Raw genomic sequence first — 15,867 nt, 5'->3', positions numbered from 1 at the left:
GACATGACAGACGGCTGATGAAGATGGTGCACTGCCATTTTGGCAATGGTTGTTTTGGTTTTTTTGTTATGAGCACCCCGTTAATCATCTTCGAAAGGGGTATTTAAACACACCGAGACACCCAGTTTTCATTCATGCAATCCCTTGGAGGTCGATAAGTATGCATGGAAAGTTTTGTGCCGCTAGGTTTCATGGTTTTGGAGTTATGGAGGAGGCACACACACACACACACACACACACACACACACACACACACACACACACACACACACACACACACACACACACACATACACACACACACAGTCTTTTATTATTATAGAGTGTTTTTGGCTCTATCTCTCAATGGTGAAGAATCACTTTACAAATTCTAGTATCTGGATCCAGATCTGGATATTCACCAAAATCTAATTAATTCGTCCTTATCACAATCCCAATCTGTCCACCAAGTTTCATCCGAATCCGTCCATAGCTTTTTCAGATATCCTGCTCACAGACAAACACACAATAAGACAGACAGATCGACGGGGGTGAAAACACAGTCTGCATCCACCTTCAGTAGCAGAGGTAAAAAGGAGAGGAGAGGACAAAGAAGAAGAAGAAGAAGAGGAAGAAGAAGACGAAGAGGGAGAAGAAGAAGAGGAAGAAGAAGCAGAGCAGGAAGAAGAAGAAGGTGATACTCCACATACAAGCAATCAATTATAGTCTGCATATTATGCTGACTGTATAATATAGGTAGAAGGATGCTCACACTGATCCTACTACAGGTGATCCAAGTGGGTGTTGAAAATATGTACCGCATTGTGTCCGTTTTACCTCCTATAGATACAAAAAGTTTCCCAAGGTGAATCGACTTGCTCTGTTTCTAGTTGGGAAAAACTGATTACCAAGCACTATTTCTAATTAATACCCGGCATGCACTCGGTCCGATATTTAGCCATGCACTGAGCTATTAAACTAATGAGCTTGGAAGTATTGACCCTGTCATTAGAATAACATTGATAGTTTTATTTGGTGATGTTACAAATTTGTTCCGATTGTATGCTTCATCATCTATCTATAATTCCAGTAATCTCTGTGTGTATGTATGTATGTATGTATGTATGTATGTATGTATGTATGTATGTATGTCTGTGACCGCTGTTTCTCGACAACCACGGGTCCGATATACTTGAAACTTGCCAGGTATATTGCTGGGGACCCGAGGATGTGCCTTTTCAAGGTTTCATATTAATCGGACAAGTAGTTACCGAGCTATGTCCAAAAAACGATTCAACCAATCAGAGAGCAGCGAGCTATCACGTGTGCCGAACGTGGCGAACAGACTCTGCCTCGGACGGCACATTTGAGAGCGTATTCATTTATTTCACGTTGGCAAACTATGTTGCCGTTAAACTATGTTTTAAAACTAATTACGTGCACGCTATGGCGATTTCTTTACCAAACTCCGCAAGCCGTTCGCTTTGGACCAAACCATTTCATGTAAATAGAGGGGGGGGATTGTCACCGTACTCGCAAGCCGTTCGCTTTGGACCAAACCATTTCATGTAAATAGAGGGGGGGGGATATAATTTTAGATATATATATAGTACGGGCATGCCCTAGTATTCTATAAATACAACCAAGGGCAAATATATGGGGAATCCCGAGGCTCCTTGCATTGTGGTATTAAATAAGAGGAAAAGTGCACATGTGCACAGGTACATCGTAAATTAACTCATTAACAAGTAATCGTGAAATAGTCTCCGAATAATTTGTTTGTCCAGGTCGAACATTTTGAAAAAGGAACAACCTGCCATGAGCAGCTTATTCGTGTCTTCTGGAAGGATGAGGATGTGATCCGAGGTATCGGTTTGCAGAGACTCGTCTGGATAGTACAAGATGCTCTGATTGGCCATCTCCACTAGATCCAAATACTGCAAGTGGAAATCTGAAGCACAGCGCACATAATGACACCTCAATATTTTTATCCATGTGACGGCAAGTCAACACACCAACAGACAATACACAGTAGGATAAATGTCGACCCGTCCGTCTGTCTGTTTGTTACACATAAACTCGTACACCTCTGGACGGATTTGGACCAAATTTGTTACACAGGTAAAGGGTTTTCCCGGCCAGGTTTTGGCGGAGTTAATGGGAAACCCCCGGGAACCCGCAGAAAAATGATGATGGGTATACATCCTCGCTGTTGCAATTGGTTTGAATAGCGCCACCTTTGGTGAAGGTGAGTGTTACAGGATGAATTGAATCAGCAAGAGGATTGCCCTACATACCCAGGTGGCCAAATGGGTTTAACACACATGCCGTGCTGTAAAAGATTGGCTGCCAAAAATCATATCTATATATATATCTAGGAACAAAATGTATATGGACAACCTTCCCAACAAGCTACTGCAAATCTGTACGAAGGCTCGATACAATATGACCCGACACACGAATACGGCGCCTGCAGCCATTATGATTCATCCATGTTCCTTGAGCAATGATGAAGGAAAAACTTTATTCTAACAAATCAAATCGACTATATAAGAGAGATTTTTGACTGTGTGTGTGTCTGTCTGTCTGTGTCGCCATTTTTCTCAGATATGGCTGAACGGATCTTCGTCAAATTTCAGAGGTTCATCAGTGAGTGCCTGGGAGTGTTTTAGACAAAAAATAAAAATAAAAAAATTTGAAAAAAAAGAGAACGTTTAAAAAAAAAAATTGCTCGATAGTGCCGAAGCTTAAAAAAATTAATGACAGTTATATACAAGTACACATTCGCAAAAAAATACAAAACAATCACCAGACATTTGAATACAAATAAATCATACAATTCCGGAAGTGTACGAAGTTGGTCGTATGGCTTCCTCTTCTTCTTCCTGATCGGCATCACACTTCACTCAGAAACGTGATGAATGCCACATTCACCCCATTCACCCACCAGCATATATATGAACCCCCTTCCTCTCTTGCCTCACCCCTCCCTTTCCCCCTCCCTTCCCTTCGCCACCCCCCCCCATCACCCCTCCCCCCCCACCCCCCCCCCCCCCCCATCACCCCTCCCCACCCTCCCCTCCCTCTCCCCTTCCCCCCACCCGGGGGGGGGGAAGGGTACATCTGCTAGTATATCATAAATAAATTGTTATTACTCCATGAACCATTTACATCTCAATATAAAAGGCATATTTTGGGGGCAAAACATTAAATAATTGTTGAAAATGCTCAATCATGAATTTAATTGTTTTGTTTGTGAACGTAACATTAGAAGACGCATTTCTGTGGTGCTGTTAGTTATCACTTTCTGATTCACTGCTGCTGTCAAAGGTGGCAGTATAGTGGACACAGCTGCACTTATTTTTCGATCCCTGACAGCGGCAGCCCATATAACAGGTAATGTTCTTCTTCCCACATGAGCAGTTTGTGTTGCCGCCCTTGGTGCAGCCACAGGAGATCGTCTGCATCATCTGCTGTGGCCAGGTCGGGTGTGTGGATTGCACTGGTACCAGCTTTCCATCATCCACGGCCCACACATAGTCCTCACATGGTTCGACACTCGGCTTGCAAATGTGAGCACTCTTGTCGATTGCAGTCGCCAACGCCGTACGTTTGAGATGTTATTGGAATGCGTCCTCTGTGGGCGGCACGTTTGAGATGTTATTGGAATGCGTTCTCCGTGGGCGGCACATTTGAGATGTTGTTGGAATGCGTTGTCCATGGGCGGTAGCAGCTTCAGCAGAGTTGACTTGTTGTTTAGGAACTTGTGAACTCGGAGCTTTCCAAGGTCTGAACGCTCGAAGTTATCACCCTTGTTGGTAGATACAGCGACCACAAGCTCCTTTGCCTGGTTGATCTGCTGTGATCCAAGCCGGACCTTGATCTTCGTCCGCAAAGTCTTCCAATGCCGAGATGTCGGTTGACTTGCTTCTGCATGAAGGCAGAGTAACTATGTGTGCTTCTTCTTTGCCCCAAAATATGCCTTGATATTGAGATGTAAATGGTTCAGGGAGTAATAACAATTCATTTATGATATATTTGGTTTGTTAGAATTAACTTTTTCCTTCATCATTGCTCCAGGAACATGGATAAACGATAATGGCTGATCGCCGCTGAAGGCGCTGTATTCGCGTAGAGGGTCATGTTGTATTGAGGCTTCGTACAGATTTGCAGTAGCTTGTTGGGAAGGTTGTCCATATACATTTTGTTCCTAGATACATATAGATATGATATTTGGCAGCCAACCTTTTTACAGCACGCCATGTCTGTTTTTTTCAAACAAAAACTAGGTTGGCCCCCTTGGTAACATGGGTCGTGGTGCCAACCTACACTTTGTGGTGAACTCTGAAGCATGTTAAAGCAACCCGGGATGTGCACTATCCTGCAGCCCATAAAAGGCAGCAACAATCACACAGATAAACAATTTTAAAAGATTAGAACAATTGCTTGTGCAAAATTATTACATTTAATTATTTGATCACAATTTTCAGTCTTGTCCCTAATTTTGAGATTACATAACTTCAGGAGGCGGATCTAGCATTTCAAGATGCCAAAGCATTAGAGGGCGAGCTCCTCGGGAGTTTTTGACTAACATTTGTGATGAATGAGAAAAGCCATCTGGGAAGTTACAAGTTGGGGCGCGGGGAGGTGAGAGAGGATAGGAGAGGTGAAGGTGCTTATGGGGGTCTCAAATCAAAATATTTTAGAACGTTACACTTCAAATCTGGCACTTGATGCAATCTGGATTCCCCAAATCATTATTCTTTGCTCGGTTAAATGAATAAAAACGTAAGGACAAGAGAAAAGAAAGTTGGATAATACGGATCTACACACAGTTGGGAGGAGGGAAGGGGTTAAATGACAAAATTGGGAAAATGACAATTTAAAAAAGAAAGAGGAAATGACAGTAATAAAGAGAGACAAGGTGAAAGAGAAGAGAAGGCAGAGATCGTGGAATGTGAGAGAGAAAGGAAAGAAGGTTGAGAGGAAATGGAAGATGAAGGGAAGGGAAGGAGGAAAGGGGACGTAAGCAGGTTGATGGAGTACTGCTCTCCCCTATGGGCTGGCGGCTCCCCTGTCTATCATCTTGCTCAGCTTGACACCATGGAAACCAAGGTCCTCAAGATTACTGGAATCTCCCGCAATGAAGCCGAGTCGAGGGGCCTATCACTTCGCCATTGCAGACAGGTCGGTGGTATCTCTGTCTTCTACCACCTCCTTTCTGGTCTTGCACCCTCTGGTCTTTCCAACCTTTATCCCCTCGAGGTTTCTGCAGGGCTCACACAGTCCACCAGAAACCCTTTTCTGGTGAAACGACCTAAATCCAGGATCACTGCTCACCTCCACACATTTGTGTCTCTTTTTCCACATCTGCAGAATAAACTTCTACATTATCTTCAATCTCATTCTTCTCTCCAGGTCTTCAAGACACCTGTTCACCACCATCACAGATTGTCCCCAATCCAAAATCATGGTCTTTTCTCCCCTCCTAATTCCACCCCAGTCTCTCATCCATACACATTTCCAGTTTTCCCTCCTGAGTCTCCTTCTGTATCCATATTATCCAACCCATGCCTCCTCTCCCACCCTCCATTTATCCCCCCACCCATTATTTTCCCAATTCTGCCTCCATCTTGGCATTTAACTCTGCTGATGGTGGTTCCCCCCTCTCTCTATATCTGTTCCTTTTGCGTGCGTCTCTAACGTGCCCTTTGTATCCTGTTACATCCTGATCCGTTCAGTGTACTAGCACTAGCTCTTCCATGAGCCTCGACTATGTAAGCAAATTTTAAAAATTTAGAAAGATACAACGAGATAGGAGTGGTGGTTAAAAATCCTGAGATACATGCTTACATCATGAATATACAGTCACGTGAAAAAGTAAGTACACCCCATGTAAAGTTTTGACTTTTTCAACATATTTCAACATACAGCTATTTGATCTTCATTTCAACAATATTGATAGATAAAGGTGATATAATATAACAAATATCATGAAACATTTACATTTTGTAGTCCATTGTATAATTTAAATAAACATAAATGCAAATTTCGCATGTGGAAAAAGTAAGTACACCCCTACCTTTATCACTACTTCAAATACCTAAAATTAGAATCAGGTGCACCAGCTCAGGTGCAAATGATTAGAACATCGTCAGAAAGGATCTTGGAGGAACCTGTCTTATTTAATCCTCAGACATTTAGTTTGGTTTGCTCTTTGTTGTGGAAGTGTGCAGCGTCACCATGCCTAGATCAAAAGAGCTCTCTGAGGCCTTCAGAAAGAAGGTTATAGATGCCTATGAGTCTGGGAAGGGATTTAAAAAGATCTCCAAACAATTTGAAATCAATCATTCGAATGTCCGGAAGATCATCTACAAGTGGAGAAGATTCCAAACAACTGCCAACTTGTTCAGGCCAGGCTGCCCCAGCAAGTTCAGCCCGAAAGCAGACCGCAACAATGCAAGATGCTGAAAGAAGTCTCTAAGAACCCCAGAATGTCATCACGGGACCTACAGGTACCTCTTGCCACTGTTGATGTCAAAGTGCACGAGTCTACCATTAGAAAGAGGCTGCACACATTTGATCTACATGGGAGGTGTGCCAGGAGGAAACCTTTGCTGTCCAGAAAGAACATCAGGGCAAGACTAAAGTTTGCCAATGAACACCTCGGCAAAGACCAGCACTTCTGGAACAATGTGCTCTGGAGAAATGAGTCAAAGGTAGAGCTATTTGGCCACAGTACCAGAAGACATGTTTGGCGAAAACCAAAGACAGCATTTGACCACAAGAACCTGATACCAACTGTAAAGCATGGTGGTGGAAATATTATGGTTTGGGGCAGCTTTGCTGCATCAGGGCCTGGGCAGCTCACCATCATAGAATCCACTATGAAGTCTTCATTGTACCAGAGGGTGCTTGAGGATAATGTGAGGCCATCTGTCGGAAAGTTGAAGCTCAACCGAAGGTGGACCTTGCAACATGACAATGACCCTAAACATACCAGTAAATCCACCAAGGAATGGCTGAAAAGAAAGAAATGGAGGGTTCTGGAATGGCCAGGTCAAAGCCCAGATCTAAATCCCATCGAGATGTTGTGGGGGGATTTGAAACGAGCTGTGCATGCAAGAAACCCCTCAAACATCGCACAACTGAAAGAATTCTGCATGGAGGAGTGGGCAAAAATTTCTCCCAGTCGATGTCAGAGACTGGTAGACAGTTATAAGAAACGCCTACTTGAGGTTGTTTCTGCCAAAGGGGGCAATACCACCTATTAGAGCCAAGGGTGTACTTCCTTTTTCCACATGCGAAATTTGCATTTATGTTTATTTAAATTATACAATGGACTACAAAATGTAAATGTTTCATGATATTTGTTTTATTACATCACTCTTATCTATCAATATTGTTGAAATGAAGATCAAATAGCTGTATGTTGAAATATGTTGAAAAAGTCAAAACTTTACATGGGGTGGGTGTACTTACTTTTTCACGTGACTGTATGTATATATATATATAATTCACGTGTTTACCTGTTTTAAACACATCAGGAAAATAATGTTAAATCTGTGCAATGTTTAAAGTACATACTTAATTCTTTTTCTGCTCTGTTTTTCCATGTTTTTAGAAGAAAACGAATTTCATTTTCATGATTTGTATGTTCTCGGTAATTAGCCGTTTGGTCACACTCGACAGGTGTTTGAGAAGATGAAATTGAACCATCAATATGACTTCGGAACACGGCCTTGTTATTGTTTTACAATGACGACAAAACCAAGTTGCCTTGATGTGTTTTGCTCCAAATACACTGGAACGTTTTTGCCTAGAGCTCAACAAAAGCCCATTGATTGAGCATCACCAAGCTTTGCACGTTATCGTGTATTCCGAGGGTCCACCGTGCAAACACCGAGGCATCGAAAGCCTCAGGGATTTCCACGATGAGGCTTGTGGAGAATGATAATCACGTTTATATTCCTGCGTAATCATGTTGTATTCATCAAACACCTTACAAAGGGCATCGGCTTCAAGATGCATTAATATGGGAGATTGTGTGATGAAGCCATTTTTACAAATGCAAGAGTTGGTTGTGGCGCGATGGATGCATAGTTGTAGCTCTGCAACATGATGTCACATTATTGAATGCCTTTATTATAATTATTATTATTATTGTTGTTGATTTGATTGTTGTATGCACATTTCCAGCCCATGTCTTTGGGTGTTTGTGTCTCTCTCTCTCTCCACAAAGGTACCACATCCCATCTCCCCATATCTCTCTCCCTCCCCCCCCCCCCCACTCTCTTTATCTCCCTCCCCTCCATCCTCCATCTCCCTCCCCATCCATCATCTATCTCCCTCCCCCTCCATCCTCTATCTCCCTCCCCCTCCATATCTCTCCATCCTCCATATCTCTCCACCCTCTTTATCTCCCTCCTCTCCATATCTCTCCCCCCCCCCTCTTTATTGCCTTCCTCCTCCATATCTCTTCCCCCTCCTCTTTATCACCCTCCTCCTCCATATCTCTTCCCCTCTTCTTTATCTCCCTCCTCCTCTTTATCACCCTCCTCCTCTTTATCACCCTCCTCCTCCATATCTCCTCCCCCTCCCCTCTTTATCTTCCTCCTCCTCCATATCGCTTCCCCTCCTCTTTATCTCCCTCCCTCTACATTTCCTTCCCCCCTCTTTACCTCTCCCCCTTTCCATATCTATCTCTCTCCCCTTCTCTCTACCTCCTTCCCTTTCCAACTCTCTACCTACCCCACTTTATCCCCCTCCCCCTTCCATATCTCCCTCCCCCTCCCCCTCTTTATCTCCCTCTCCCTCCATAGCTCTGTCCTCTTTATCTCCCTCCCTTTCCATATCCCGCTCTCTCTTCCTCTCCCCCTCCATATCTGTCCCCCTCTTTATCTCCCTCCCTCTCCATATCTCCCTCCTCCTCGTTATCTCCCTCCCTTTCCATATCTCTCTCCTCCTCTTTATCTCGTCCCCTCCTCCATATATCTGTCCCCCTCTTTACCTCCCTCCCTTTCCATGTCCCTCTCACCCCCCACCCCTCTATCTCCTGTCCTCTCCAGATCTCTCTCCCCTCCTCTCTATCCCCCTCCCTCTCCACAAATCTCTGTCTTTCTGCCCAAATGCAGGTTCTTTGCTACCAAAGCAGTCTCAAAGGCAAGCCTTTGCTTTCCTAGCAGTAGCCACAACAGGAATTTTGGGATTGTTCAGGGTGCCGGAGATAACTCATCTATCCATTGCAAAAGACAACGTGGGATCGCACACATCCACCAACGAATGCTCGGAGACGGGACACGCAGATTAGTGTCCATCAAAGGGACGGCACACTTTGTGATGGCACGTCATGCCTGTCAATTACCAATGCGACCGTTTTTTGTTAATTAGTGGATCAAACCAAGGCTAGATAGCACTAAAGTAAGATCGCTTCGTCTGCACTGTCTTGTCGGACCCTTTGGCTAAAACTGTTGATTGCAAACTGTTGCAAACATCTCTCATCAGATATACTGACAATCTCTTCAGATGTCTACCTTACTATGTATGCTGTGACTGTACACTCAACATGAAAATGCAAGTACCCTGCAAACAAAATATTACACCAACAAGCGTCGAATTAATGTGTCACAGGTATATAATTATATTCGGACAAAGGTAATGCCACAGCAATAATCACCAATGTTTTCTGCATTGATGGTGATGTTCAGCTGATTAGATGGTAGGTAATTCAGTAGTCTGGATGCAAATTCATCCAAGTTCTGGGCAACAATCATGGGACCTCCGATCACCTACCAAGAGTGATGGTGATAAAACAAGGAGACATGAGGGACACAAAAAAAAACCAGATGTTTGGATTTACAAGCAGCATCCCCTCATGTGACAAACATTGATGTTCTTCCGATCTCACGCTCTCATAAAGGTAAAACAGATGTCTATGTCAGGCCTCTGGTAGTCGGATGACACATGCTCGCTGTTGTCTGAATCGCTCCGGGATTAATCCTCAGTGTTAGTAGGAGTACCAACCATATAGATATGGTGACATCAAGGGATGCTAAATTACTGCATAGTGAAATCCATGCATCAAAGAGAATGTAAAGCCAGCAGTCCCATATGTAATAATGTGGCCCCACAGTACACTGTAAATTAAAGGTTAGGCCTTTGGGGTAGATACCACTATAGCAACAAACGCCCATGTTCAACTACCTGCCATTATAGTCCGGGACTGAGATGTTCATTCCTTATTACCCGGCGTACAGGAAGCAGAGAAAGACGGAGTCAAGCCATTGGTTCGCCACTGTCTGTCTGGCTACAAGAATCAGTTTATGATTGAGGAACAACTTGATTTCAATTGAATTTTACATATTGAACAGGATTCGGAACTTCATTCGGAACACAAACCCACAGTTTAGCAGTACTTTGCCTCTGAGTTTGTCCCAATTGCGCATGCGCAGAGAGGAGAGATAATATTTTTACTGTGTTTACCTGTCTGGCAATCAAACAAAATTGAAAACCATTCCAAAAAGGAAACTTACTGTTTTTAAGGATGTCATAAAGGGCACAAACACCAGGCAGGAAAAACTAATGTAACGTGTTAAATAAGGTGGTCGAAAAGACATAAACGGTGGTAAACTTCCGAATACCTTTTTTTTTGACATCCTTTAAAACATGTATTTTATTTCAAATGAATTATATACTTGAACAAAAAAAAATAAAAAAACCACCTTTAGAGGCCATTTTTCCCCGCAAGCGGGGGTTGGCCTTTTTCGGGAACTGTGGTTGTTGTTGTTTTTCGGTCCCCTTTTTGAAGCTATACTTGAACAATGTAGAACACAAATTGCCTTTTTGTTACTTTCAAAAACATTCCGTTAAGCAGTACAAATATTCATGCCCTGAGGGCAGAGTATCTATGAGAAAATCTATGGGAATCAGTATTCATCCCATCAAACCCTGAGAACAGAATAACTGTTTGAGATTCTGACAAATATGGCGACGCGTAGCGCTGTATAGTTACCATCAGACCTGTCATGCAAGGTTCACAGACAAAAGGAATGCAGATCGTGCTCAGAAACACAAAGCACGAGTTTAAAAGACTCTTCCCATGTCCTTTTTCTCAAGACTGCACATTGTAAGGTGTACTATAAATTCTCTAGTTTTTACATAGTTTGGCTGAAAGTCTTCAAAAGACTAATGGTGTTATTTTTGAGCCAGCTTTTGCAAGGTGCACTCTAATGGTGCAACGTGAGGGAGGTGTTATCACCCAACCAGGTCAAAATGCAACGATGATCGACTTGGACACTTGGAAGAATTCAAAATTATTCTCAGTATGTTATTCCTAGTCGACTTGCAACAAACAATAATATATTTATCCCCTATTTTTGGCTGTTTTTATTATATTTTTGGTATTTCAGCTAAATTTTAAAACTATATTTTTTCAAAAAATAGAAAAAAAGGTTTTCCTTTCCTTTTTTTTTTTACTATTTTGTGGACTTTGGTGGTTGCAGTACTCTTTTTCCCCCCACCATTTTGTTCTCAAAAATTGTAATGCTATTTTTTTTTTTTTTTACTATATTTCTGGATTTAGTGTTTTGCAGCAAGTTTGTTACTATTTTTTCACTATTTCCTTGGATTTTCTTCCCACCAATATTGTTGCTATTTTTTCACCATTTTCATAAGCCTGGTATTGGTTTAACAGTTAATGAGGCTGGCTTGAGATCTTTGTGTCCTGAGTTTGAGCCCCTGATGTGAGGTTGAAATAACACCAGATTGGTTCACTCAACATGTCATCCTTCTGAGGTTGGCAAAATGAGTACCAGCTTAATGGTAACAGGGACACTGACTGCATCAGCAGCACAGCCACACCCCCAGAAAATGATGCCACCAAGCAGCCATAGGCTGCATTCGAACCGATGAAGACTATTTTTGTGGTCTTTTTTGTTTTTTAACACCAAATTTTCCCCCATTTTTTTCTTCCAGAACAGGATACTGAAAATATACTAGCGGTACCTGTGGAAAAATCTACATTGAAAAATATACAACTTAAAGAGAACTAGAACAATGCGACTGTCACCCATATGCCTCCACATAGTCCCACAACGGGTAGATGCCATCACTCTGCATATCTATGGGTAGGGGATCACGTTTGTGAAGTTTCGTGTTGATCGAATAAGGTTTGTTTTTCTATCCAAGATGGCTGCCAAACCACGTGACCTATGACATAATTTTCAAACTATATACAACAATACTGTTGGATGATATTTGTAAAATTTCGCATCGATAGGGTGAGCGGTTTCAGAGATACAATTATTTAATATTTGCCTTCAATCCAATATGGCTGCCAAACCATGTGACCTATGATGTCATAAATTTAATATTTCAATACAAATGGGTCATAGATCATGTGCATACAATTTCAGATTTTTAGGATAAGGAATTTGATGAAAACATTTTTGGCTGATATACCACTTCACCGATGATGTCATCATTATTATGCTTTTGTTCCTCATTGGGAGTACTTGACAATGTGCCAAGTTTCAATATTTTTTATTCAGCGGTTTCCGAGAAATAATTTTTTAATTATTTGCTTTTAATCCAAGATCGCTGCCATACCACGTGACGTATGACGTCACAATTATCATGAAAACAATCTGCATGGGAGTCACTCCTACACTGAAAGTTTCGTCTCAATCGGACTAATGGTTGCTGAGAAAAACGAGGTTTAGCTCGTACGTACGGACGGACGGACAACCCAAAAACATTATGCCTCCGGCTACGAAAAAGTGAAAAATCAACAAATGGATATAAACTTATCCAGGTCCATAACATGGGTGTGGATTACACAAACTTTGGATATGAAGTAAATTGGCAAGTATGTAAACTATCTGCTCAATGAAAACCTGATTCAGCACTTAACAGTTAACTGGTAGAATATATATATATATATGCAAAGATTTGCGGTTGGGAGTAAGTCCAAATGACTCCATGGTAAGATCTCCATCCTTTAATTGAACAAACAATGACTCAACGTTTCGATTAACAACATGTGACAAAGCCACACGCCTCCGTTAATCTTCCTCAAGAGTGATAAAATCATCTCAACATCCCCTTATATGCAAAGTGGGCGGGGTATATGCAAAGTGGGGTGGGCAAAGCTGGACAGCCAATGAAACCGTATCACACCGCTCTCGTGAACGGAGACGTTACTGACCAAATTCAAAAATCAACCGCATATTAACGGTTCAAAATAATCCTGTAAGCAATGCTGGATTATAACAAGTGTTTAGAAAATCAGGAACAATCATTACATTTAATTAAAAGTTAAACTTGTAAACAATTATTAAATTGTAAATTAAATTAAAACTGTAAATATATGAAAGCAAAAAATTTTAAGATAAAATAAAATTGCCATAATATCAAGATCATCCATCACATGTGGCCCTATGCGGTAAAGGGGAATGCGGGAAGTAGAGGGGTCATAGGGGGGGATAAAATGGGGGGGGGGGAACCAGAGGGGCGTGGAAGCGGAGGGGGGGGGGGTTGGGAGAGGGGTGGTTTGGACGGAGGAGGGGAGGGGGCAAATTGTCCGAATAAAAACCTTGTGTGACATATTATGTGGACTCGTTCAAAGTACGGAATGCCTGCTTCGTTTACACAAGAGTGGGTCAAACGTTACCGGTAAGTCAACTACCTCTTGTGTGATCGAGGTAACAGTTTCTTCTGTGTGCCAAGCCTCCATAACACGTCTTCTGTTTCTGTTGGGTGTTGAACCCAAAATATTAACCCTATCCCATAAAGGTGTGTGGCCTTCCTTAAGGCCGTGTTTGGCAATAGCAGATCTACTGGGATAATTACATTCAAATGCTTTTTGGTGTTCAGCAATACGTTGACCTAAGGTCCTCCCGGTTTCACCCACATACTCAGCTCCACAACCACAGGGCACTACGTATACCACCCCTGACCTATCCTTCCTCGGAAGCTTGTCCTTGACCCTCATAAGGGCTTGGCGAAGGGTGAAAACCGGTGTGAAACTAACCCTCACTCCTGCCGATTTCTGCGAAATTTCTGCGAAAATTTCTCTTGCAAATAATAATTTCGTTTCTGTGAAAGGGGGCAATACCACCTATTAGAACCAAGGGTGTTCTTACTTTTTCCACATGCGAAATTTGCATTTATGTTTATTTAAATTATACAATGGACTACAAAATGTAAATGTTTCATGATATTTGTTATATTATATCACCTTTATTTATCAATATTGTTGAAACTAGGGCATGCCCGTACTATATATATGCCCGTACTATATATCTATCTAAAATTATATCCCCCCCCTCTATTTACATGAAATGGTTTCGTCCATTCGCAACGACCACAGAACCCCCCCCTCTATTTACATGGAATGGTTTGGTCCATTCGCAACGCCGGCACACGCGATCGTTCGCTGCTCTCTGATTGGTTGAATCGTTTTTTGGACATAGCTCGGTAAGTAATTGTCCGATTAATATGAAACCTTGAAAAGGCACATCCTCGGGTCCCCAGCAATATACCTGGCAAGTTAAAAGTATATCGGACCCGTGGTTGTCGAGAAACAGCGGTCACAGACAAACAAACGTACAGACAGACAGACAGAGATTACTGGAATTATAGATAGATGAAGATCAAATAGCTGTATGTTGAAATATGTTGAAAAAGTCAAAACTTTACATGGGGTGTACTTACTTTTTCACATCACTGTACATATATATATAATTTCAAAACACACCTGGTCACAGGTGTGCCTTAATGACCGGGGCCTCAGTCGAGGTCCTCAGCATTATCCCGTTTCGGCCCTTCAACCTCGATACGATCAGCTAATGTGGGCCAGGAAGGGCACATAGCCTCCACATGCAGCAACTACACCCGGATGCGTACATACCCCCACCCACAGCCAGTGAGATCACAGACTACAAAAACAAAACCGCCTCCACTCTCAGAATCCACAGCCCCTCATCCACTCACTCATACGCCAAAAAAAACAAAAACAACCGACCACCTACCCTTACAACATGCACCACTCAAAGAAAAACACATTCATGCAAAACCACACCCACTCCTGCAACACACACACACACACACACACACACACACACACACACACACACACACACACACACACACACACACACACACACACACACATCTCCATTTCCCTTCAACGCTCAGTCACTACTCCTTTTGACTGAAATGAACCACCACCCACAACCTCAACCTACACCGTTCGACGTGCCTCCATAAACTTCCTCCATATCCAAATTGAGCCTTTCAAGGCAACCTGGGCCACTTTGTCACACATCCTCCTTCTTTCTGTCCCAAACACTTCAAGCCGAGCAAGAAATGCAGAAAATGAATTGTCAATATACCCTCTACTCCTCACCTAAAATGGCTGACAATAAACTTGCCAACCTTTCTCCCGACACTCTGCCTCCAGCTCACTGTACTTTCCTCTCTTCCTCTCGTGCACCTCCTCCATGTTCTCTTCCCAAGGTACAGACAATTCCCTAAAGATTACCTGTCTTGTTGCATCTGACCAGATGACAATGTCAGGCCGCAACCTTGTCACACAGATCTCCTCTGGGAATACCAATTGTGGCTTTAGGTCTGCCACCACCTGCCAATCACAAGCATCTGACAGCCTTCTTGCTTTCACCTCCTCCTCTTTCCACCTCTTACCACTTGGCCCCTCTTTGACAAACAACACCTCTCCCTATCGGTCTCCTTTTCCACTCTTCTCTCTCTCGATCTCAGCACCTCTTGTTGCACCATCTGCACTACCACCACCCGCACCTGATCATGCCGCTACTTGTATCTTCCTGCTACCAGCAGGAATATATATATATATATATATATATATATATA

The 15,867-nt window shown here is 42.6% G+C and overlaps 1 protein-coding gene across 1 annotated transcript in view; it reads right to left on the bottom strand.

Moving 5' to 3' along the window:
* The window catches only part of ADGRD2 (adhesion G protein-coupled receptor D2), a 288,081-nt gene that overhangs the window by 187,614 nt on the left and 84,600 nt on the right, over positions 1 to 15,867 (bottom strand). Inside the window, exons 10-11 of the mRNA XM_078784001.1 lie at positions 9,656 to 9,767; positions 1,793 to 1,930 (exon numbers count right to left, since the gene is read on the bottom strand). Of these exons, the coding sequence (XP_078640127.1) occupies positions 1,793 to 1,930; positions 9,656 to 9,767 (250 nt within the window). The remainder of the gene's footprint in view (positions 1 to 1,792; positions 1,931 to 9,655; positions 9,768 to 15,867) is intronic.

Source organism: Myxine glutinosa, chromosome 8 (genome assembly GCF_964187855.1).
Source record: "Myxine glutinosa chromosome 8, kmMyxGlut1.1, whole genome shotgun sequence".
In the NCBI taxonomy this organism is placed as follows: domain Eukaryota; kingdom Metazoa; phylum Chordata; class Myxini; order Myxiniformes; family Myxinidae; genus Myxine; species Myxine glutinosa.
This window is presented reverse-complemented; position numbering and strand designations above follow the sequence as displayed.